Raw genomic sequence first — 25,620 nt, forward strand, 5'->3', positions numbered from 1 at the left:
CTGGTACAAAGTGGGCTGTCAAGGGCTGTGGCCCTTGTTGCAGCTCGGCATGCAGATGTGACCTTGGTTAGCACCTGTTCATGCTTCAACTCCACATCCACGGAAGTCTGATGTCCAGAGAAGGAGCCACCTGATGGGCTGGGACCAGCAGCAGAAACCTTTCCCTTCCCCTTGGTACACAACCGCTGCGTCTCTCCAGAGGAGGTGGCAGGTGAACCGCAAAACGCAAGGCTGTTCTCTGAGATGTCTGCTGCCTGCGGTGGTCACAAGGTGGGTGACAGCAGGACATCCAGCACCTTTTGAACTTAACTCTAAAACTACATGACCCTCCTCAAAAAGCTCAACAGGGAGCTACAATAGGATCTAACAATTCTACTCCTAGGTATACACCCACAGGAACTGAAAGTGAGGACTCAAACGGATTCTTCACCAAATATAGCACTACTCACAACAAACAAAAGGCAGAAATGACCCAAGTGAAAATGTGGTATATCCACACAATGGAATACTATTCATCCATAAAAATGGAAGTTTTGATTCAAGCTACAAATATGGATGACTCTTGAACACAGTAAGTGAAAGAAGCCAAACACAAAAGCACAAATGCCCTGTGATTCCACTTACGTGAGGGTCCCAGAGCAGGTACATTCATAGACAAAAAGTAGAATCAGAGATCCTAAGGGCTAAGGAAGGGGACATGGGAGATTACAACCTAATGGGTACAGAAAAAGTGTTTTTCATCACACCTAATGGGTGATGAAAAAGTTCTGGAAAACACTGTGCTGGTTGCAAATGATGTGAATATAATTAATGCCTACTGAACCTAAAAATAATTTTAAAAGGTAAATTTGATGGATACTTTACCATAATTTTTAACAAATCTCATAAGCCACAGAGGTCAATGGAAGTTGGGAGATCGGCACTCTACCCACGACTCTGCTCTCAACAGTATTCTGTGGGCCAAGTGGTATTTACTTCCACTGTGATGATTCTGATTCAGTTGTTAATGTTTTTATAAAATGAGGAAGAAACCTCCTTTGAAGGAAGCAGCTTAGTGAGAGCGTGAACTAGAGAAAAGAGCCAGGGTCCCATGGGGTACAGGATGACCTTCTTCTGCAAAAACAAAAAGCACTTGGCAAAGGCACAACCCAGGTGACGGTCAAGGCTGCTGATGCCAACTTACCCCATGTCCTCATCACGGATTGCTCGATCTGGGAGCTGAAATGTCACAGCAGAGGAAAACCTCAGTGAAGTGTAAACACACTAAGACAAGCTGAGGATCCTTTATTCCAAATGCTCAGGACCAGAAGCAGTTCAGATTTAGGGTCCTCCCCCGTCCCCATTGTGGAATATTTGCATATTCATGAGAAGTCTTGGGGATGGGACCCATGTCTAACCAAAAAAGCCATTTACGTTCCCTATGCCTTACACATGAAATCTAAAGGTCATTTTAAGCAGTCTTTTTGGAGCCCCTGTGTTTTGACGGTGACCATCACCAGGCTGTTTGTTATTGGTGTCATGTCGGCACTCAAAAAATCACAGACTTTAGGGCATTCTGGGTCTTGGATTTCCAGATTAGGGACGTTCAACCTCTAAGTACATTAGTACTGAATTTCTCCCTAAACGCACACCCAGGGCTGGGGACAGAGCTCCGTGGGAGTCTTGCCCAGCATGTGGGCACATCTCGCTAGCAGGGTAAACCCAACAGTTACATCGAAAAAGTCATTCAAACAACATCTGAGTAACCAACCCAGAAAACGAAACCTACTTAACCTATGCATCAAAAACACCAGTCCGGGCGTGACGGCCATGAAACACTGTCCTCAGCTGTCTCTCCTAGGTCTGAAACACCCTGGAGGTGGACAGTCCACTCCATGAAGCGCTGCTCTCCGCTGAGGGGCTCCGACCCCAGGACGCTCCAGTCTTGGGCTTCGGGGTCTGTTCACAGACGTCAGGGGAGATGTGTCTCTGTGCTCACTCTTGGGTATGTCCTTCTGCACTGAGAAGTGGCATCAGAGATGGTCTTCAGGAATCCTCTATGGCCAAGTCATTCCACAAACAAGGTGGCAACTGAGGCCTATTCACTACCCCAGGTCTCGTCTTGCATTGCCGCATTACGCTGCAGTGACTGTTCAGAGACCTATGAACTATCCAGCCATCGAGGCAGCTCTTCATTTCAGAAAGGAAAGAAAAAGTCAGAGCTATTGTTTCAGAAGAAAAATGGATGGTGCCACATTTTGGTTCAGCAATTAGCTCACACAGTTCTTGGAGCTGGAAGGGACCAGACGTTCTCTCCTCGCTCCTGACTTTAAGGTGGGGGAGCAGAGGCAGAGCCCAAGGAACTCCCAGTCTTCAGAAGCCAGCCCAGGAGCCAGCCCAGAGCCACCGAGTCGCGGAGTTGGCGTCACTGTCAAAGACTAACGCGTTGCTAGCATTCAACCAGCCCTGAGCGCTTACTCCACAAAACAATCATCTGACCCTTAGTCACCTAGGGACAGCTCGGCAGGAGGCCCCTGAGAAAGGAGACCGAGCCACAGCACGCAGGGTGAGGAGCTGTCCCAGTCACGACTCTGATTTGGTTTTGTTTTTCGTTTTCCCTTCTCCCTTCGCCGGCCACGTGTGCACACCATTCCAGAGGAAGCTGCGTGCAGCAGAGGAGGGCCACCGTGGCCAGACGGGGAGAGGGCGGGCGGGCAGCTGGGCCATTACAGCCCAGCCTCAGTTGATGGAAAGAGCAGATTTACCCAGGAGAAACAAAGATCATAAAAATAACAAACATGTGTTTGTGGGCACTTTCAGGTCTTTGCTTTCTGGGAAATAAAACATGTTGGAAAACTTAACACTTTGCTTGTCCATTCAGGGGCCAAAGGCAGGAGCGGGCGGGGAGTGGGGGATGGACATCAGGCCCTCCCCTTTCATGGAGGCCTCTCGAAGGGAGGGAGGAGGGAGGGAGGAAAGGAGGGAGGGAGGAAGTATTGGGAGTGAGGGAGGGAGGAAGAAAGGGAGGGAGGGAGGAAGGAGGGAAGAAGGGAGGGAGGGAAGGAGGGAGGGAGGGAGAAAGGAAGGAAGGGAAGGAGGGATGGAGGGAGGAAGAAAGGGAGGGAGGGAAGGAGGGAGGTAGGGAGACTGCGAACTGCATAACTAGCTCCTGCAGGGCAGATGCACAGACACTTTTCTTTAAAAGGGTACCTAGGTGATGAAAATACCAGGGGACCACACCCCCAAATGCTGCCCTGCTCAGGCCCTGATGAGGACCAGGAGCCTGAAGCTGACCCAGGTCAGGCAGGCAGCTGGACATGTCCAGTGCCTCTGCTGTTATGCAAACACAATCATCTGCCTTGGATGGGCTCACCTCCCAGGCCACCCCATCCCTCGCCACAGCCAGAGAAAAGTCCAGAAGGACAAGAGGCAGGGCCTCATTGCTCCAGCCAGGGCTCTGCATTCCGAAGGTGTACTGCTCCTCTTCCTTTTGCTGTGTTTCTAAAAAGCAAGATGCATTCTAGGTTTTCGTCCCCATCTGCTCAAATTCCATTCCTCTTCCCCTCCAGAAAAGGCTCCACCAGAGGCCAACAAAGAAGCCCCGGCCGCACGTGTCCCCGTGGGCCAGAGACACTGTGGAGGCTTCCTGTATTGCTTTTAGAACACAGGCGCTCTTTGCTTAGCAGAACATTGTCATAAATAATCAAAACCCAACTGCACCTGTTAAAAATCAAGGCGCATCTCCTCATTAAGCCCCTAGTCTCCCAGCGTATTTTAATCACTAATTCAGATTTGCAAAAAGCTCCTCACCCATAATGATGATGTTGGTCTCATTTATTTTGAGACCAGGACTCTCTGGAGGCTCCTGGGCTTGTTTTATACTTATTTACAAGGCTGCCTTAATTGACAGAATTAGTTAAACGCTGGGATTCTGACCACCATTCTTATGCTTAAATTATATTTAAATAAATTGTTGGAACTGCACCAATTATGTGAGTCTCAGTGAGCTTGGTTAAGACAATCCCAGGGGCCACAATTTAGTAGTTTAACTCTTCCTTCCTCAGCGGCACCGCCTAATGAAATCTTCGTCTACTTGTTATTAAAGATTTTTTGTTGAGGGCCAACCTCCCACACTCATGGTACTTGGTCTAAGGACTGAATTCAAACGTAAGGGTGAATCTCGCCACAGCCTCCTGCCTCCACCAAGTAGGAGTCACGGCAGACGACGGAAGTATTGAGAGCGTCGAAGGCCAACACCCGCCACGATCCACCTGCCTTCCACCTGTTTCACCCTAAACTCTCCCTCCTGCTCTTAGAGATGGACTCAGGCTTTTCCCATTTTCCTCTGGGTTTTGGCTTCCAGCTGACGATTTTTAAATGTTAAACAGGCAAAAACTTGTGTACAGATAATCCTTTAAAGATGAAAACCTGTGTGGGGGGTTTTAGGAAAGGACTCCCGGGCTCTTTCAGGCAGGGGCTCATGTAACCACAGCAGTGGTGGAACAGGGACGTGCCTGCCATCGAGTGATGTTAAACAGGAGGGAGGGACCATCCTACACGGCCCTCCACGGCCACCAAGAACTCCTCCCCCACCTGACTGAAGGATGGGTTCCAAGCAGCTGCATCCAGGATGCACGTTTCTCAGACGGGGCCCAGTGATCTCCACCCCTGCTGGTACTGGTGTCCTCGGATCATCTCCTCCCGAGAGACTTAACAGAAAACCACAGAAGTGCTGGGATGTCACTTCCAGGATGAAGTCGTGACTTCTGTGCTCCACTCTTGGCTCCTTGTTGCTTAACTGAGGACAAGAGGGCAGCTGCCCTATAAAGAGGCCATAGCACGGAGCCCTGGGCAGCCAACTACCAACTTCCTGCCGGGACGTGCACCTGACAACAGCCACAAGGGCAGACCCTTCCCCAGGTGATCCCTCAGGTGAGACCCTACCCTAAGTGGCACCCAGAGGTCAGTGCTGGGAGACATCTAGAGACAGAGAACACACCTGGCTGCACCTGGATTCCTGACCCTCGCAACTGATACAATGCTGTTTAAAGTCACCATGTCTCAGGATAACTTGTTATGCAGCAATAGGTAACTAACATGCCCACTCACATTCCAAATGCACAAAGAATTTCATAAGGAGGTTTCCTCAAGTCCTCTATAACTAAGTTCTAGAAGTTCTCTCCTTCCATACCAAATGGAGATTCTATGGCTCTCTCTCTTTCCAAGACACCCTTCCTGCCAACACAGTCCAAAACTCTTGCTGGATCTCCTTTATTCTGATCACCCCAAGAGCTGACCCCACCTCTCCTGTGCTGTGTCCCCACCAGACACAGCACACTTGTGACTTGGCCCTCATCAGCATTACCCACCGCCAACTCTCCCATCTGCCTCCCTGCTGGACCAGGGCCTCTCTGAGCTGGAGCCACACCCTGGCCTCTTAGCTTCCTTAGAGCCTAGGACAGTGCCGGCACGGAGGTGCTCAATCGACATTTGCAGAACAGATGAACCAAGACCAGAAGGAGCATTTGGGCATCTCCAGGAGGATGCTATCAATCTTAAACCCCCCAAGAGTATTGAGATTAGATTTCAGAGCATCCTAGGATGGGCTCTTCAGAATGCTTGACGACAGAAGACAGTGGCCCACCTGCCTTCTTCCAGGGCTGCTAATGAGTAATCTTTCATGCCCCAGTCTCTAGCCCGTTCACTACGAATACAATCCTGCTCTCCCAGGGCAACTCTACGAGAGACTTCTCAAATTCTGCGCCAGCTTAAGTTTTACAGACCATAAAGCATATAGAAAACAGACTCTCAACTTTCGACCCTTCAGTTATTAAATTCTCCTCATATAAAGAACAATGCAAATGGGGATTGTACTTTAAAATTACATGCAAGTTCAGGGCGGTTTTTTTTAAATATCAAACACTGACACAATCCATTATGATAACCACTTTGTTTTTTTTTAATATTCCTTCTAATTCTTGCTAACTTTGGAGGGCTTTAAGGAGTAAGCAGGTAAGAAGGCTCAATCCTACCTTGTAGCCTCCAATGCGGTGTTCCTGCTTAAACTCCTTCCCGTTCTTCAGCCACCTCATGGTGGGTGTTGGGCTCCCCCCAGCTGGGCAGCGGAACTTGACCGTGTTGGCAGCAGGGACCGCATGTAGTCGCTTCTCCATCTTCTCCGTGTTGGTCCAGTACGGTGCTCCTGATTTGAAAGAAAGCATTACAGTGCATTTAGAAGGACAGCTCCTTCTCCACCAGCCAACTCCAAACAGGTAAGAGCAATCTGCTTTATACGAAAAGGATCTGACTGTTTTTTTAAAATCTTTGAATAATATTTACATTAGGAAAATATTTTCAGTACTTGAATCCAGCTGGCCTCGCAGAAGGTCCCGAGAGGGACTGCTTATTGGTTTATGTCTATTAACAAGGAAAAAAGCATTCAAGGCACCTTCTCTCTCTCATTCTTGGTGCCAGAAAATAATTTCACATCAAGTCATATTTTTAAATGCTACTTTATAGTCACAGTAACAACGCATGCAGTAACAACAGCTCATTCCTTTAAAACTATATCACTCTGGATCATCATACCTTTTAAATGGCCACATATACAGGCAGGTAAAAGCTAGCTGTCCTCAAAAGCCCCAGCAACTCATCCATCAGAGCAATCCATACTGTAAATTATCATTGTACTATGATGAACTAATCCAGAGAGGCATCATTAACTTCTCAGCACTTAATCTGACAAAATACCTCATCACTAAACATATTTTAATTTTTTAATGAAAAGTCTTTTTTGCCCCCCTCTAATGTTGGTTCTGAACCCCAGAATCCTACCAGCACACCTGAGCGGATAACTTGACAGGAGGATACCAATAAATGTTCAGAAAGCTGTGCCCTCTGAGTGGCCCTCACAGCCATAAATACCTCCTATCTTGAGTTTTAAAAAAAATGACTTGTAAGTTTTTCAATCACCAAGTGACTTACGGTTTATAAAAAGCCACAGCATCAATCCAGGATAAGCTATAAATTTTCCAAGCTGGCCAATAAGGGCTATGATCACGGTTGACTGATGCTTCTCATTTGCCAAGCAGCGTGTCCCTAAGAGATTTTACATGTGTGACACATTAATCCTCAATAATCCCTATGCACAGGTGGGGAAACTGAGGCACTGGGTGGTTAAGTAATTGGGTAAAAGCCAGGAGGCTCAGAAGAGGTGTGGGTCAGAACTTGAACCTGATCAGTCTGATGCCAGCGCCCACCACGTTCAGCCCTGCTCTTTATTGCCTCCCCAGGGTTAGAAGCCATGCCTTCAACCACGGTCATATTTAAGACTGGCGTCCAGGGCAGCTGGCTGGGCCATTTTTGCCATACAGAACCTCCACTGAAATGTTGGACAGCAATCTGACTTTTCACAAGCACGCTTCTATCTTAGTAAACTGGTAACCAAAATCCCTGCCCTTCCCTCCCCTAAAGGGTCCATCAACAGGACCTAGAAAGTTCTAGAAGGACGATTCATAACTGTGCTGCTTTCCCGTGAGGGTCAGCCTGAGCAGCAGCACCCATACTCCACAAACCAGAGGCAAAATGGCCCCAGGTAGGGGCCAAGTTCCTGCCCATACCTAGCAGTCTGCCCTGCTCTATAGGTGGCATAGCACGCCCCGAGTACCAATCCCATAGCCTAGCAACCAGACTCCCATGTTACGACTTGGAACTGGAATAGCTGCATCCAAGTATCCACACCTCTTTGCCTCCCTTGCTCTTGAGGGGGCTACGGAAGGTAGGGCTGAGATTCCTTCCCAAGGCCACACAGTGCCTTCCTATCCTCTGGCACACTCAAATGTCAAGGTCAGTGGGATTTAGGAGGCGAGATAGTGCAAAGAGGGCAGAACTGCATAGTGGGTCATCTTGCAGAACAGAGACAGAAGGGAGGAAAGAAGAGGGAGAGAAGAGAGGGGCCACATTCATTCCCTAGACCCCAGATGCACTGGAACAAGCAGGCACTGCTGATGGCCAGCTGGCCTTGGGTGTCTGGTGCCCATCAGCATACCTATTCTTGTGAGGGTTTGCCAGGGTACTGGATTCTCATTTATTACAAGACCCCCAGGGCCAGGCCTACACTGAAACAATTTCAATAATCTTTCATTTTCAAAGCTTCTACTTAGAAAAATCCATCCACTGCCACTGAAAAGAAACCTTTGAGAGCCCAAAATAAATAAAGAGCTTTGTTGCTACACAAAGACTTTTACAAATCTGACCTAAATGAACAGCACACCTCATGCTGTCAGGTGTCTGTACTCACGTCATTTGTTTAAGTAAACACAATGGCCTATTCACGCGCATTAGCTAAACATTAATGTAGTAACTCTTTCAGAGAGCATCAATTACCGCTGAGCTTATCCTGTGGAATGTCTTTTTTTCTTCTCTACATAAAAGAAATCAGCAGATATGTGCTTACATACCATTAGGCATGATTTTTATGTTCCCTAAAAGGTCAAAAAGTGGGATTTGGCTTAAGGATGGTGGAATGTTGATCTTTTCCACTCTGGTTGGGCTAAGCCATCAGAGAGGCTGTACCCAGCACAGGATCGCCCCTGAGCGCCCCCCCCGTGCAGCCTGCCCTGCCCCCTCCACCTCCCGACCTCCACCGGGGCCTTTGTCTTGGTGCCTAAGGAATGACTGCAGGTGAGAGGCAAAGAATTTTGTAGGAATTTCTGGCAGGTAGCCACTTCCCTGGGGTGAAATTTCAATCATCAAAACTATACCTATAAAATCTGCTCGTGCAAAACAGACGTCCAGCCATGCGACAGGGTGTGGGCACACGCTTCTGCGTCTGAGGCTGGAGGTGGGTGGGGCACCACAAAACCCAATCACCGTAAGTTGGAGCAGATCACCTTGGTGGCTACAGCTCGAAGCTGAAATTTCACAACATTCCCTCAAGAACTGCAAGCCATGACTCAACAGAAAGGCCCGGTGATAGAGAGTGGCCGCCCCGAGCCCCTGCTGTGCACCTGACCACCCGCTCTGGGGCTTGCTGCCGTCACACAGGCTCGGGCTCTGGAGGGAGGCTGAGTTCCCACATTTTTTTAAATGCGTCTGATGCTGGGAGAAAGAAATTGCTTAACAGTCTGGGGCTATAGGTCGGAGGTAGAGCGCTTGCCCAGCACAGGTGAGACCATGGATTCAATCCCCAGCACAGCAAAAAAATAAAAAATTAACAGAGGCTTTTCCTGGAATAAACTAGCTCAAGAACATGGGTGATCTAGAAAAATACCAACACATAAGGACAACCACGCGGTGTTCCCCTCAGCAGCAGCCGAGGCCCCCCGTGTACTACTCTTCTCTCCTCAATATTTCCTACCTTTTTTACAGTCCAACTGCATGGAAATGCCAAAGAATCATGACGCAGCTGCAGAGACGCAGCTGGGCACTGGGGACAGGCCACAACCCAAGGAGACTAGACTCAGCTTCACCAGCTTCATCTGGAGAAGGAATTGGCACAACCAATTAAAAGAGCTTCAAAGGCAGAGACGCCCCTGGTACACGGCGGGTGACCGACAGTCAGTCAGCAACCTGAAGAGTGAACCTGCAAGCCAAGGACACACGGCCCTTTGAGCTCAGGTACATGAGTTCCTGCTGGTGACACCTCGCCGGGCAGAACCTTAGGGTGTTGGGAGGTGGGTTTCAAGTCGTGACTTCAGGGAGAACTGCAGCAAGATCTCCGAGGCATCCACGCAAATGTCACCAAATCACCTGTAAGGAACCCACTTGGCTGCACCCATGGCAGAGTCCCTTCCACACTGACCCGCACATTCTTTCTGATGTCACATGTGGCAGAAGAACGATGCTCTCTGAGTCGCTGAATACTAATAATGAGCACATCAGAAGAATAATAAGACCCAGCCACAAGGAACAAATAAAATTCCAACGTCAGGTACGGCAGACCACTCGTTGCCATTTGCCACACCGGAGAGTTACTGCCTGTTAGCGACAGTGTCGAGTGGAATTTTACTTTAATGCAGAAGCGTCTTAAAAAGTGGGTGGTTAAAGAGGGGCTCATGATCCCACAGAAACTTCCCTCCAACACAGCCTTGCCATAAGTCCCCACCCCACGATGATGTGCATCTTTTCCTGGGTCGCCATGGGCTTTGGCACCAGGTGTGATTATGCTGGCGAACAAGGACAGAGGCCCAAATGCACCCTCAGCCTGCAGAGTGGCCACTCCAGAGCTGACTGATGGATGGACTGGCCTGACACATGGACAATGAAAGTTACAAGTTTTAGCTATAGAATCCTCGTTGCTCAGTAAGGTCCCCCCCAAGATCTAACATCCTTCCCAGGTGTCCACGTGCTAGGCAGATACTGATTCTGTCAATAAACGGTGGAATGATAGGGGTTTTATTGACCCTGCAATTTAAACTTAATGAGAAACCATAGGCTACTGAGCCTGTCCCCACAAACACCTTTGCATATCCCCAATACTGACACCTAAGGTTCATGTTCTGCTCTCTCTCTCCAGAACCAAAAAGAGAGCACAGTCCAAGGTTTTAAAGGAAAAACACGGAATCATGTTACAGAGCTGCACCAAAAGAGGCCTCAGCGACCATCTGGCCCGATGGCTGATGTGATCAGTGTCACCCAGAAAGGTTAAGTGATATGATCAAGGTCACACAGCCAGAGGCCCCGCTGAGGCTAGCCCAAGTCCCCAGCTCCCTGAGCAGCGCTCTTTCAACCACTGCGGACGGCCCTGTGAACTCTCCCATAGTAATTAAGTCAAAAGTTCAAGATTTATGTGGGCCATGGACGCTGATGGCTGCCAACTATATTTTTATTGATGCAAAAATAAAAACACACACACACACATACACGCAGCCAGTTTCAGCTCCTAGATTAAGTCACAAACTCCCTAAAGCCCCAGTAAGGCCTCTGCCCTAAGTCTATAATTAGGGCTTTTAAAAATATCACTAATCAGGCCATTTGAATGTTCTGGCCCCGGTGAGGGGACGTCACCATCCTTGAGGCCGCCTGGGGTTCATCTGTTTTCGGTCTGACATGAACTCAGAGGAAGCCCATCTACAGGGCGGAGATGAACTGGGGCAAGAGCCGAGGGGGTGGTCTGTGGCTTCATCTGAGAAATCTCAACCAACTCGAGGCTGAGCAGAAACACATTTTTTTAAAAAACCAAACGAGTAATCCAAGTGAAATGAGTGGAGACCACCAGGCAGCCATGCCCCGCAGGAAGCCCTCCAGCTGCTGGCTGCGCATTGTGATGTGGGAGGCGGAGAAGCAAGGCCACCACCGCTGGCCTGGGCTGAAACGCCCAAGCCAACTTACTGATGGGCTTCTCATTGTCAAGAATTTCCAAAACCACAGGAGGTTTCGGACTTTGTTTTTTGGTTCTTCTCAACTCCTAGAAGTGTCAACACAACCAAGGAAGCGGTGCTCACCAACCCAGATACCATCTCCACCAAGTAAAAATCCCAGAGAAAACAAAGGCAGCTCAGAACTGTTATCATGGGCAGGCTAATCAATGAAATGAGTTTGGAATCTCAGGCCCAATAACCTTTGTTTTCTCCGAGGACTTTAAAAAAAAAAAAAAATTTGCCTTTTTCTCTACATGAGTACAAGGCATCTGCTGGTCTGGACAAGAATGAAATCCAAACAGAAAATTACCTTATCTCTCTCTGTCTCCACTCAATAGAAAGAACCCCTTCAGCAGGAAGAGTCTTAAGGCAGGCATCTCGCATCTTGCCATGGAGTCCCTCTGGCTAAAAAATGGACCTCAACTCTTGTCAATCATGATCTTCCCAGGAACTCAGTCTCAGGCTCTGAGAAACATTAATCACTTAAACCTAAGCTGGAGGTAATGAAAACCCCTGGAGCAAACCAGCATACACGGTTTACTTATCTGCTGCCAGGTAACCCATTACAATCCCTAATACCTAGGGAAAGCAAGGACTAGTTAAGTTATACTTTCCTACGCTAAGGCATAAATTCTGAACCTTTCAAAACCCTCAACCTGGATGCATTTCAAAAACTAGCATTTGAAACTGTAACTTTCTGTCCGAGAGAATGTGTTTCACTGAAGGGCATGTATAGCTACATTATTTCCTGGCAGCCGGCTTGTGATGACGTCACAGTATTATTGCTCTGCTCCGGGAAACATCTAACGCTAGCAAGATGTGAGGTCATCAGCAAGTTAGCTGTTAAAATATGACCAAAGAATGCCTTTCATATCTGTGAAGGGAGAACTTGACTTAAAGAGGGGTGAGGGGCAGCCCCCCTCAATCAGCTCCTGCTGGATTTTCCAAAGCATGTACAAAAGTATGTTAATAGAGGCTGTATTTTAAAAGGGTCTTATGGCCAATACATTTGGAAAAGCCTGGAAAAAGCAAAATTAAACAGATGCTTTACTATAAAATCCCTTAGAGCATGGATTATACTGGTGGACACTGTACATTGCCAAGAAAGGGTTACAGCATGCAACATTTCTAAAATTTCAAAATGCAACTCACTTGGCAGAGATTCATTTGGAACCAGGGTTCCAAGGTATAGTCTTTGGGAAACACTGGCTTATTTTCTTAATATACAGACCAGAACCTAAACATTGCTCTGTTTGTAATGTGATCCATAGAAGATATAGGTAAGGCCTGTAATTCCACAAAATATTCAACCTCCAGGCATGTTCTTGCCCTCAAGAAGTCAGCCATGTACTGGGAAAGGCAGGTTCGAGGTATCAGGTCCTATCATACAAAATGCAATAAAACAGAAAACAAGCCACTTGTTCTGCCTGTATAAACCCAAAGTCCTCCTCGGAGGAGCCTACTCTGGGACTGGATCAGAGATGGGTTAAAAGTTAGGAACAACCTGGAAACTGCACCACTTTTCTATAAAAAGATCAAGCAACACCTTGGTTTTAGTGGATCCCAGTTTCTTGTCCAAAATTCAGCAATCCTGCCTTAGTTTTTCCTTTTTTCTTTTCCCAGGGCTGGAATTGAGCCCAGGGCCTCACCTTCCTTCTTGTTAATTGGGCTGTCGTGGCTGGCCACACCATGCTGTCTGCACCCACCCGGCTCTCCCAGGCAGCCACGCTTGCCTCCTTACTGCTAAGCACCCACACTGGACGAGCAATAGTGCACCAGGGGAGGGAACAACCTGCAGCACATTTCTCAAGCCTAAAGACAGAGAACTAAATATGCAACGTCTTAATCCAGAAAGAGACAAAAATCTCCCCAGCAAAGCCCCAAAATGTCACTGTCGGCACAGTCGGCAGAGCATCACTGGTGAACTTCACTAAAGCCACCCCATTGGGCATTTTCCAGTCAATCGGAGGGCACCAAAGGAATCAATCTGGACACACGGGTGTTTCCAGGTGGCTGGAAAGGCTGAGAATTCTGTGCTTCTACAATTTTCCCTATTAATCAGGTCAGGCATTTGACACTTGAGGTGGCAAAAAATTGTTTTAATGGCAACATCCCTTTCCCGCCTTGCCAATGACCCCAGCCACAGCATTCCTCTGTCCACACAGGGCACAGCTGCTTAATCTCGGCAGCCCCAGGCTGCACCTGTGAATCAGACCAGCCTAATCACACTAACAGATGGCAGAGGCCAAGTAGCCAGCTAAGAACCGCTATCACTTTAAATAGCGTCTAATGTTTCACAGGCACCAACGGAGGCCCCTCCCGGGGACAGCACCTCCCGGGACAGCTAACACTCGCCCTTCACCACCGCAGAGCGCCCATCTCAGGGGCAGAGCACTGTCATTCGAGAGCCAATTACAAAAACCCACAGTGCAAGGTGAAAGTGAGGCACATGCTCCCTCGCTGGCCCTTCCCAGACCTGGCCAGCTCGTGGTCACAGTGGAGACCCAGAGGTCTGTGGCAGGCCAGCCTGCTGAGCCCTTGGAGGGAGGGTCCATGCCCTAGCCTGTTCTACCTGCTGTCACACACACTGCTTCACGTGGATTGGGTGGCGAGCTCTCTGGCAGGGGACCCAACCAGCAGGACAACACAGTTTGCAGGCGAGCCAGCAAAACCAAGCTGATGGAATCTGATGTCCCAATCAGCAGCAAAGGCGCCCACACACAGTATCACTTTAGAGCCGCAAACAACCGTACAAACGTGCTCACTCCACCCCCCGGCGTGAGCCTGGGACACCTCTGACCCTCTCCAGCGCTGCCTTGGGCTCACCGAGTCCCGGTTTTCAAGTCAATCAAAGGAGAACTGCTCTCCACCAACCGGGTTCTGTGGCACCAACAGAGCCAGCAGCCAGCTCGCAGCCTCCAGATCCACACCAGAGCCACAGAACTAAAGAAGCCAGTGACATGCTGGGCTGTGTCGGTGTTTATTAAACAACAACCCCTTAGAAGGCCAGCGCGAACCAAAGCACAAGACGTTCCCACTCGCCTTGTTACCCAGTTCCACAAACAAAATGGCTAATGGCAAACTCTTGTCCAAGGCAGATCCTAAGCCATCAGATCTCGCAGTTCCTGTGCATCAGACTCACACCCAGTTTCTACTTCAGTGAGTCTGGGAAGGTGCCTGAGAATCTGCATTTCCAACAAGTCCCCCACCCTGGTGATGCTGCTGGCCCGGGGACAGCACCTTGAGAACCACTGCCCTAAGCTTCCTCCTGCCTAAAAGTAAAAACTCCATCAACCAAAACAAGTCCCTCTGTGCCCAAGCTACTGGGAGACTCAGGAACAAATCCAAACTTTCACTTAAGTATATTTATCCCAGGTGCCTAACATCTATTTTCTCTTCTTCCTTTAAAAAGCCCTGGACTAAATGAGAGTCTTCAGCAAATGGAACTGGCCCACCTGAACATCCACAGGCAAAATGTTAGGCAGAGATCTTACAAAAATTAACTTAAGACAGATCACGACTGTGATCCAAATGCAAAACAGGACACTACAGAACTCCGAGGAGAGTCCACAGAGCTGACCTTGCTGATGACTTTCTAGATAGCAACACCAAAAGCACAGTAATCCACGGGAGAACGGCTAAGCTGTACTTCATGCAAATGAAAGATTTCTGAGCTGCGAGTGATGCTCAAAGGAATGTAAAGACAAGCCACAGACCAGGAGAAAAGATCTGCAAAAAACACAGGACTGTTATCCAACACATACAAAGGCTCTAAAACTCAACAATAAGAAAGCAAACAAGCCAATTAAAAAGTGAGCCAACCGCCTTAGCAGGCACCGCACCAAAGAAGATACAGGAATGGCAATTAGGCCCGTGAAAAAGGTGCTTCTCATCACTCACCCTGAGGGAAACGCACACCAGAACGAGACCACAACCGCCTGCTCGAAAGGCCAACATCCGAACACTGACAGCACCAAAAGCTGGCGAGGATCTGGGGCATCAAAGCTCTGATCACCACTGGTGGGAATGCAAGATGGCGCAGCCCCTCTGGAAGGAGGTGTGGTGGCTTCCCACAAACCGGACCACACTCCTCCTGCATCATCTCACAATCGCAGCACCCCGTGGTATTTACCCAGGAGAGCTGAAAACGTACGTCTCCACAGAAACCTGCATCCAAGTTTGTAGTGGCTTTACTTCTAAGTGGAGGAACTGAGACGTCCTCCGGTCAGTGAGTGGGTAAGCAAACTGAGGTACATCCGAACTGCGGAGGCGCATCAGTGCTAAAAAGTGAGGGGCTCTCAGGACGTGAAGCCGAGAAGGAAGCCTGAGAAGCACATGGCTCGCTAGCCTGAAGGGAGCCCCTTCAGATACGGGACATCCTGGAAAGGGCCAAAGGCCAGGGCCGCCAGGTGGGCACAGCGGATAACCCCGCGCAACAGCAACGGTGGAGACATGTCCTCAGACCCTTGTCCAAACTCAGAATGCACAACACCACGAGTGACCCTGAGGTGAACTGCGGGCTTCCGGTGGCTCCAAGGCATTCAATTCTGGTATAAAAGACGCAGCCCACTCTGGAAGAGACGTTGACAACGGCAGAGGCTGTGTGTAGGCTACACACAGGGGGCAACAGCGTTTGGGAATCCTTTGTACCTTCCTCTCAATTTTGCCATGAATTTTTTAAGAAACTAACTGTTTTATTATTTAGGCCCTGTTTAAATTTACTTAACCGACAAAATCCTTTTGAGAAAGTTCCGTATATACCACACAAGCAAAGCACCCCAGGACCATCACTATGGGGCATTCCAGTTGTGTCAATGCAGAACGCATCTACGGCTATTCAATCTTCTTTATGTGAGCACTGTGCAAATATTAACTCGTGAACATCTCGTAACCACCTGGAAGATACTGTGGTTGTAATTATTCCCATTTTACAGTCCAAGAAACTGAGGCACAGATGTTCAACGGGGAACTGAGATGTGGTGAAGCAGAACTCAAATCCAGGCTGTGCGGTCCCAAGAGGTCAGTCACATTCTTACCACCAAGTAAAGGGCCCCTCCAGGGTAAGCGCTCAGTATGAACTGCCTGAGAACAAGCAAACACCACGTGGTCCCCTCTCCTGCCACTGTCTACCACGTGAGGCCCGTGTCTTTGAAAGCCAGGGCATCTTGGCCTCAGCACACTGATGCAGGACCAGATAACTGTCTGCCGTGAGGGCTCAGCTGTGCGTTGTAAGCTGTCACCAGCAGCAAACCTAGCCCTGCCTGTGAGATGCCACCCGTGCCCCGCTCCCCTGTGACAACCACACACTGACAGAGGTCCCAGGCACCGTGGGAGGCCGTGGAGAAGACCAAGGCCCGTCTCGGAACAGCGAGAAACCAAAGGACAAAGGAAATCCAAGAGAAAAGCAGTCACTGCTCTCTGAAGAGTGCGACAGACACAGAAGAAAGGACAAGCGGTGGAGAAGGGTGGACAGTGACACGGTTTATTCTCAGGTTTGAAAGTTAGGACAGCAGACGTATGGACAGCGAGGGCCACAGGACACAGTGTGGACCGGAGAGCGGACGCAGAGACGGGTGGCGGCCGGGGCTCCCGTGGCGCTCCTTGCTCAGGCCTCCGGGGCACTGGCTACTTACTCTTGTTGTTACTGTTCTCACTGACAAAGTCCTCGGAGCCGTCTGTGTCGTCCTCGTCATCTCCGGATGAGATGGCATCTGTATGCAAGAGAACATATCCAAGCATGTGTGGTTGCAGAGCCAAAGGCTGCGATCACCTACCGCCGAGCCCTCCTCAAGGCTGAAGCCAACTACCCGGGGACCCACCAAGGCTGAGACCGTGTTCTGTTGCTTTTAATGGCTTAAGCTGTCTCTCTGGAAGGACAGTGGGTCTCTGCTGTGATCCTCGACGTCTCCTGCTTCCATGCTATTTAAAAACACGCTGTCAAATCGGATCTACTGGAACTAGACTTTAAGCTTCTAACAATGTCCAAGTCCCTGACAAATGTACTGATTATGTTATAGCCAACGATTCCTTTTTTCCCCAACAAAACTTTTCAGCATTTGGGGACCCCTTCCAGAAAGAAACGAGTTCCGAACAAAACGTAATCCCTGTGTGGCCCTTTCATCATTAACTAACGTTCTGAGAGCAGAACTTTAAACTTGGCCACAAAGGGGGCCTGTTTGGTCCCCTCCCTGCATGGAAAGAAAGTGTAGAGGAACTCAACTCATATTTTAATAAAGGAGTCAGAAATCTGGAGCATCCACATTTCAATCCTATAACCAAAAATGTCAAAGATGTTGGTGGCATAAAGAAAAAAAACTTTTTCATGTTAAAAGTGTGCCGTCTTAAAACGTTTCCTTGCACCCAAGACCTCTGTCACTCATAAAGATGGGCCTCTCTGGAGCACATAAGAATCTCAAAAATGGATCAGGCAGGTGAGGTGGCATGCACCTGTAGTCCCAGGAGGCTGAGGCAGGAGGATCGCTGGAGCCCAGGAGTCTGAGACGAGCCTGGACAACACAGCAAGACCTTCTCTCAAAAAGTAAATAAACAATTTTTATAAAAACGGGTCAATAACAAACTCTGAAGCTGTGTGCCCAGCAGCAGCCAACTAGCAGATCTCACTATGATTTCACTTGGAAAACAAAAAACAAAACTAAACTAAACTTTAACCAGAAAACAGCTACAGAGAAGAGCGTGTAGCTTGCAGACCAACTCACCTGTGACATTCACCATGAAGTACCAAGTCTCACTGTCTACAGTCCTAGCGGCAGTACAAGCATAGAGGCCGGAGTCTCTAGGCGTGGCACCTTTCACCTGCAAGTACTCCCCAATAAGCACTGTCCTATTGTTGGGCCCCAAGTGAACCCCGTCCTTAGTCCAACTGATGGTGGCGGCATCTCTCAACAGGCAGCGCAGCTCTAGCGGCTCCCCTGGCGCGGCCACGTACACTTCTGGCTGGGAGATTTGGTATTTGGTTGGTGGCTCTGCAGAAAGGTGGGGGAGAAGACAGAGACAGGTGGGAAGCACGGGGAGGAGAGAATGTCCAACAAAGGTCAGGAGAAGCCGTTCCGGTTTAACACATGGCCCCAGGAGGCGTCCATCTCTCCCTGCACCCCAGGAAGCCAGGAAGCAGCCCGCACTCAAGGGTAGACTGAGGCAGACTGAGCCCCGGAAACGGCAGGCAGAGGAAGCACCCGGCAGAGCTGTCCCACCTCCGTTTCCTCAAGCCGAAGCGCTCTGAAAGCACACAGAACCCAGGCTGGAAGGATGTGCCACGGGACCCTGCTGAGGCTGACCACCCGTCCTCGCCCCGGAAAGCCCACTCCATGGCATTTTCCACTTTCCGATGTGTCTGTTCAATACGACAACGTGCGTCCCCATCACTCGCTCTGCCTACTGACCAGTGCCACGCTTGGCCTGTGGTCATAAAGCCCAGGTCCTTAAGATGAAGGGCCTCAGATTCAAAGGAAACCCATGGTCCCTCTACGAGGTGGGTGCCATCCGGAGCCCTGGGGTGCAGACCAGCACTCTGCTGGTCAGGAGACTTCATGCTGGGCTGGGCTGAGCTGGGACACGCCACTTTTCTCAAAACGATAAAAGCCTCCAGGCCTCGAGACCAAAAAACAAAAGAAAAGAATGTCCACAGCTGAGAGGTGGCCTCTGCCATGCGGTGCTGACCCCAGTGCCTCTCACTCCTCCTCACACGGCCTGATCCCATCCACATCCGGGTCCTCGGCCTCCTCAGCTCTCTGTGCCTTTCTCTTCTTAGGGGATGTCCTTCCTTTCTCTCATCCTTGTTCAACCCGACTCATCCCTCAAGCCCAAATCAAGAGCCTCTGCAGAACCCCATAAGTCGCCTGGGAAGAGGGAAGTGGACCTCGTCCCTCCAGGTGCACCGCCCGCCCTCAGCTCCTGGGATGTACACATTTCTCATGAGCACCCCCGTCTCCCCGAGCACACACCGCGCTCCCAGAGACGGGGCGCAGGTCCCACGGGTCAGCGTGTCCTCCGCCTCACCCTGAGTGTGTGGCACACACAGGGAGGCAGGAATGGGCATCATCACAGTCCCCAGAGACGCAGGACAGGACGGCACAGACCCCAGAGGAACCAGCCCATGTGAACTTCTCCAGAGGAGGAGGAGAGAGCTGCTGGCCTTTGAGAACAGCGAGCTTTCGTCCCCACGGTGAGAGCTGTGAGTGGTACGCAGAGCCCCAGGCCGGGAAAACAAAGCCTCCTTCCCAGCACTGGGTCGTGTCACAAGGCAATTGTTTTGCCCGAGTCCACTCAGAGGACAAATCTCCCATGTGACTGAGATAAAGTCAATCCACGCCCTGGTCCCCACTACTGAGGCAGCATCTGAGCCACGAGCCACCGCCACCAGGAACAGCCAACCTGGGCACCCTCCTGAGGCAGGCGAGTCAGAGGGGCCCAGCTGTTAAACAGACTCGAACACAAGGGGTCCGAGGACACAGGCAAACACCCTGAAAGGTGCGGAAAGAGCCCCACGGGCAGGCGAAGGCTGCCCCTTCGAAGGCTGGTTTTCCTCACTTGACAGCTGTTTACTGAACACCACCGGAGGCCACGTCTTGTCCTGGAGGCTCAGAAGCAACACAGGATCCTGCCCTCGTTGAGCCTCCACTGTGTGTGTGTGTGCGGGGGGGGGGGACAGATATAAACATAAAATCCACAAAAAAATACCAAGTGTGTGAGGCGGTCTCCAGCATGGGGAAAGAACACAGCAAGAGAGCGGCCACACAGAAATGGCGGGTGAGGGTCCAACCATGGCGGGGACTGGCCAGCGATGGTCCAGGGGCCAGCCAGCCGGGGCTGGCTTCTATAAGCAGGGTGCTTGGACACAGCCACACTCACAGGTCCTGCATTGTCTGGGCTCTGCTGTGTCACAGGGCAGAGCTGGGTCCTGGCGACAGAGACCCCATGGCCCACACGGCCCGAAGCATCTAGTCTCACCTTGACAGAAGCTGCTCAGCTCCTGTGATGGGAGATGATCAGAGAAGCTCCTCCAAGGAGCAGCCATTCAGGCTGAGAAGCAAAGGACAAAGGGAAATTTGAAAAAGACAATGGGAACTTGGTTGGAAGAGTCTCAGATGGGACCTTCCCAGAGTCAGGAGGCGGCTGAACTGAGGGGCTAACAGACACTTGAAACTCGGGATCCCGATCAGAAAAGGGAGAGGAAGAGAACTATGGGCAGGAAGGCAGATGGCATTTGGCCCCAGATCTCAGACCACCTGCCGCTCCACTCCCAGCATCCAAGGGTCCCAGGTTGGTCCGACACGGGAAGTGATAGGGACCCAAAGGTTACTCTGTCCAACCCCTAAATAGCTGTTTAGAGTTAGGATCAGATGTCATTTGGGTCCCCTGCCTTCAACAATTACAAAAATAGCACAATGTCAAAATGGATTTACATTGATTAGCCTAGGTCACAACATTATCAATAGTTAAGACCACACCATGTGATCAGCAAGTTATCAAGAATGTTCTGGGTCAGGCAATGGTAGTAGTGTGTGCCTGTACTCCCAGCTACTCAGGAGGCTGAGGTAGGAGGATTACAAGTTGGAGGCCAGCCTAAGCAACTTAGACCCTGTCTTGAAAAATAGAAAGAATGTTCTGGAATTTGCTTTCCTCTGAGCCAGAACGTGTCATCAAGGATTCCTGAGTAGGGAAGCAGCTGGGTCAAATCACAAAACTTCCCTCCCTGAAAGGAGAGGCGACTGGGACCCTCATAGCCCATCTGCTCTGTCCCGACCCTCAGATAAGGGAAGGCCACGAGCCGATTCTGTGCCACAGAATGCTCTCAGACTACATTAGGGAGAAGAAAGATAAGCAAGGCATTTGCAATTATGATACAGAAAAATCCCTCTCCTGAGAAAATAGTTATGATTTCTCAGTTTTTAACCTAGGATCCTTAGTTTGGAAAATCCCTTCCTTCACATGAACTCAATGAACCACAAAGTCTTACTGAAACCAGGGGTGTCTGCGCTGCTGGACCAACGTCACCAAAACTCATCCCCACCTGCCAGTAAACAAGGGATGGCATCTTGTTCCGGGTTGAACATGAGATGCTCGGTACTGGGTTGCTGCCGTGGAGGCAAAAAGAACAATGCCAACCCCTCTCCATCCAGTCTAGTTTCTCAGCCACAGGCTCAACAACAAAGAGCAGGGTTGCCCACATGTCCAGCCACCATCCGTGAAGCTCCAAGGAGCCACCTTGTGTGGACTTGACTTTCCAACTATGACTAAGGGGATGACTGCACATCCCAGTGACCCTCCAACGGAGTTTACCCCACTGTGAACACCAGCGTTCAGAGGACAGAGAACATCTGGATTTTACGTCAAGACGCAAAGCGACTTCAGGATGGGCTCCCATCTCAGTGGACAGCTAGGGTGTCTCGAGGTACTAAAAATGGATCTTACTCCCATTAAACCCAGGTCAAAACTGTCATCCAGTTTTCCAATGACATAATAAACCTCAAGGACAGTAAAATGTCTCCCCCACATGCATTAGGAAGATAATGATGTTTATCCATAAAATCGAGCCATGACAACTTCAAAAGCAAATTCAGAGCACGCCCCTCCTTCTCCTCCTCCTCCCTGAGCTAAGCGGTTACTTGCAAAAGGCCCCACCTGGGGGGTCTGCAGTGTTTGCAGCCATGAGTGCAGCCACACCCCTGGGTGTCCCGGGCAGATGCTAGAAGAAGAGGATGCATGAAGAAAAGCAAAGGAAGGGACAAGAGGAGGGACAGGCTGACACCATAAGGAGGGAGGGGAGGGGGGACAACAGGGAGGGCCAGAACGCCAACCAGTGGTCCAGCTTGCAGTTCCCTGCACCGGGGGCACACAGGCCCGGTGAAGCAACCCTGTGCCTGCCCTGCTTGATGGGGCTTGGGCTTCTGTGTCTGAATGCTTCAGGTGACCTCAGAGTCACACCCTGGAGCACCATCCCAGAGTCCCCTCACGCTGCTAGGGAGGGGCCGAGACAATCTGCCCATCTGCTGTGACCAGGGGTGCTGTGCCTGCCACGCCCCGCCTGCCACGCCCCACCTGCCGCCCCAACCTGGACAGCCCGCCTGACACGGGTCACTCCCTCCCAGACTCCGCCTCGCTGCCCAGCCTGCTCTGTGAAATATGACAGTTGACACAGGACAAGGAACTCCCTGGGAAATCTAAACAATGCCTTTTATAGCAATATTCACATTTCCTGGATTTGGTGTTTCTGACGCTACGGCACACTGTTCACCTCTCCCAAGATCCACGGTCCCACCTTCCGCCTCTGTCCTGCCAAAACGCAACAGGGAGAAGGTTCCAGAGGCCACCCGCTCACACCAAATGCTCTTCCAGAGGTTTCCACAGACAGAGGGTTTGTCCCCACATAGTTTCCATAATATAAACTGAAATTCAAAAAGAGGCAAGCAAGCAAGCTGGGATGAACCCTGGGCATTCGTTGTCATGTTACCTCAAACTGCTCAACAAACACAGTGACAAGTTTGCTTTCTGGGCGGGCTCGGGCACTGGCCTCCACCTGCCACGAGCACAGGGCGCATGCTGCACAGGCAGCCGGGGCGGGGGCTTCCCCTCCAGCCTCCAGCCCTGGAAAGCGGGCTCCGCTGCTCTGAGTCAAGGCCAAAGAGCTGGGCAAAATGTCCCAACCTTGGGCTGGGGCCGTGGCTCAGTGGTGGAGCGCTTGCCTAGCATGTGTGAGGTACTGGGTTTGATTCTCAGCACCGCGTATAAATAAGTAAATAAAATTTTAAAAGTCCATCAACAACTAATAAAAACATTAAAAAAAAAAAGTCACAACCAAGAGTCACCTACACAGGTCTGCCCCAGCCTCCTCCCTCCCCGGGAACTCCTGCCCGCCCGTCCACACTCCTCAGGACCCCGGGGGAATTTAGAAATAAGGGGTCTCCAGGCAGGGAGAGGGGAACTGAGGCATGACTCTCCCAGGCCCTCAGCAGATCCAGACAGAGGTCGTGCCCGTGGGTGTGACGTCACACTGACGTCACCAGTGACCAGCTCTGTGGTAATGAGGGGGCGGGGCCTGGCTGCACCCAAGGCACAGCACAGTGGCTCCCTGCTCCGCCCAGCTGAGTCCTCCCCGGGGGGCCAGCGGGGGGCAGATGCTGAGCCCACTGGAGTCTGGAAGGGGCACACTATGTCAGGTACCACTTTCCACTGCCAGCCCAGCAACAGCACCCTCGAGACTGTCGCTTTTTATCGTGCCTGCCTATAAACTTCTCCTCTGTGGTTTCCAAAGTGGCGCCCAAATGCAAACAGAGACCAGCTGGGAAGCCGGAGGCCTGGCCTGGCCAAGCACTCCGTGGTGACACTCCGTGGGCTTCAACTTGGGGTGGAGCTTCGGGGGCACAAAGCAGCTTTCGCCAGTGGGACAACTGAATGCACTGGTTTCCACAGGAAAACGGTTTCCGGGGCAGCCCAGCACAGCGCCTTTCTAGATGTCCAGATGACCCAGTTTCAAGGACCCAGGTGGGCGGCCCGGAACACGCCCCTCCAAGGGTTCTCCCTGCAAAGGGCACCCAGTTCCCACACATTCCCCAGAAAGAGGAAGAAAGGGAGGAAGAGAAAAATCTTTGGACACAGATCTCTCTGGAAGAGGAGGAAGGAAGGGAGGAAAGAGAGAGGGGCGAAGAGGGAGACAGGAAGAAGGAAGGAGGGGAGAAGGGGGAAGGAGGAGCTGAGGGGACAGGGAGGGCTACGCCGGCCCAGGCAGGCTGTCTTGTCACGTCCTGTTGGGGGCTAAACCCATCACCCACAGCTCCTGGCAGGGCTCAGGCCCAGGGACTGTCCCAGGAGCATCTGCAGCAAGAATAGTAAAGTGGCCTCGGGTTCCTAGTGCCCGCCCAGATATTCTGCCACCTGGTACAAGACAAATAAACACCACGCTGAGGGACTGCCAAAAGTCCTGACAGCGCAACGCATGGGATCAAGCTGTAAAAGTCACTGCAAAGTCACAACATATGCAGGTGAGGGCGCCGGGTTCCCCCATCCAATTGGCCAGCACTGCGCCCGGGGCCTCAGGCTGTCTGTCCTGCACAGCCACGCCACAGCCCCGGTCAGACGCTTTGGCTGCACAACACCCAATTCTCTGTCCACAGGATCCAAATCGCTCTCCCAGGCTATTTTTCACAATTGTGAATTGAGGGAATCCAAACAGACAGACAGAGTATGTACAGGCCCACTTGTTAGAAACCCAGAGCTGTTTAACAAGACCGGGGGCTTTGGAAGAGCCCAGCCCCTAGCCCCTACCCTTCCATGCCACGGTCATTGTGAAGCTAGCACAGGAACTTAGCAGAGAGTTACCAAGTGGGGTCCCCTGATGGTGTCCTGCAGCAAGGACGCCTACACAGGCACCAAGACAGCGCCCACGCAGCTGGCCACTTCAGCTCAGACGCCTTACACCCTCCCCTTTACAAGAATCAACTTGTAGAAGATAAAAACCCTGATGTCAAATGCAGGCCTCACAAGGCAGAGGGGCTACTTGTTGTTGAACAGGGTGAGGGGACAGACACTCTGCACAATGTAAAGACCAAAGTTCTCGTTCATGGGGCTGGGGATGTGGCTCAGTGGCAAAGTACTTGCCTAGCATGTGGGAAACCCCAAGTTCAATCCCCAGCACTGCAAAAAAATTTAAAAAGGAAAGAGAAGAAAAAAAGTTCTCATCCTCACGAAATGCTGCCGGCACAAACTTGGGGACAAAAAGTCAACGCAATGAAAAGGTGTCACAGGAAAGGGCTGCAGGCCTTCGTCTTCCCAGTCAACTGTCTAGGTGTCCTGTAGACCTGCACAGGGGCTGAGAAGGTCACACGTCAGAACTCAACGTGCTGTGTCAGCATCACAGGAACCAGGTACCGTCACCAGCACTAACAGCTACCTCTGTGGCAGCAGCCTGACAGCTCCAGACACTCTGGCCTGGCTCCCTCACCACGTGACCAGATGGATCACAACTAATGTCTCCAATATGGTGACCATTAAATTCTATTTCTAGGCACACCCTTCATATAGTTTAGGTCTGTCTATGTGTGACAGGGTGGACAGCTCTCTACATTTGAACGACGTCATACTGACACCCAGGAGAAAATAATCATGTACAAAGAGCTAAGTCCTCGGAATATACTTCTTAAGGAATGGATCAACCTGGTTTGCCTAATACTGGAACCCAAAGTGGAAACTTCACCCCGATTTTGTCTACATCCCCCTCTCTCCCAACCCTGATGTTTCACCTCTCATGACAATGTTCCAAAAGGGA

The 25,620-nt window shown here is 50.6% G+C and overlaps 1 protein-coding gene across 10 annotated transcripts in view; it reads right to left on the reverse strand.

The window, feature by feature from the left end:
* Fgfr2 (fibroblast growth factor receptor 2) overlaps positions 1-25,620 on the reverse strand; it is a 98,978-nt gene that overhangs the window by 56,391 nt on the left and 16,967 nt on the right. For 5 of the 10 annotated variants that reach the window (XM_047552131.1, XM_047552129.1, XM_047552130.1 and 2 more), the window contains exons 3-5: positions 18,056-18,322; positions 16,973-17,050; positions 6,012-6,181 (exon numbers count right to left, since the gene is read on the reverse strand). In XM_047552131.1, the coding sequence (XP_047408087.1) occupies positions 6,012-6,181; positions 16,973-17,050; positions 18,056-18,322 (515 nt within the window). The remainder of the gene's footprint in view (positions 1-6,011; positions 6,182-16,972; positions 17,051-18,055; positions 18,323-25,620) is intronic. The other 5 variants (XM_047552137.1, XM_047552136.1, XM_047552135.1 and 2 more) reach the window with 2 other exon arrangements.

The sequence above is a fragment of the Sciurus carolinensis genome, chromosome 5 (genome assembly GCF_902686445.1).
Source record: "Sciurus carolinensis chromosome 5, mSciCar1.2, whole genome shotgun sequence".
Taxonomy (NCBI): domain Eukaryota; kingdom Metazoa; phylum Chordata; class Mammalia; order Rodentia; family Sciuridae; genus Sciurus; species Sciurus carolinensis.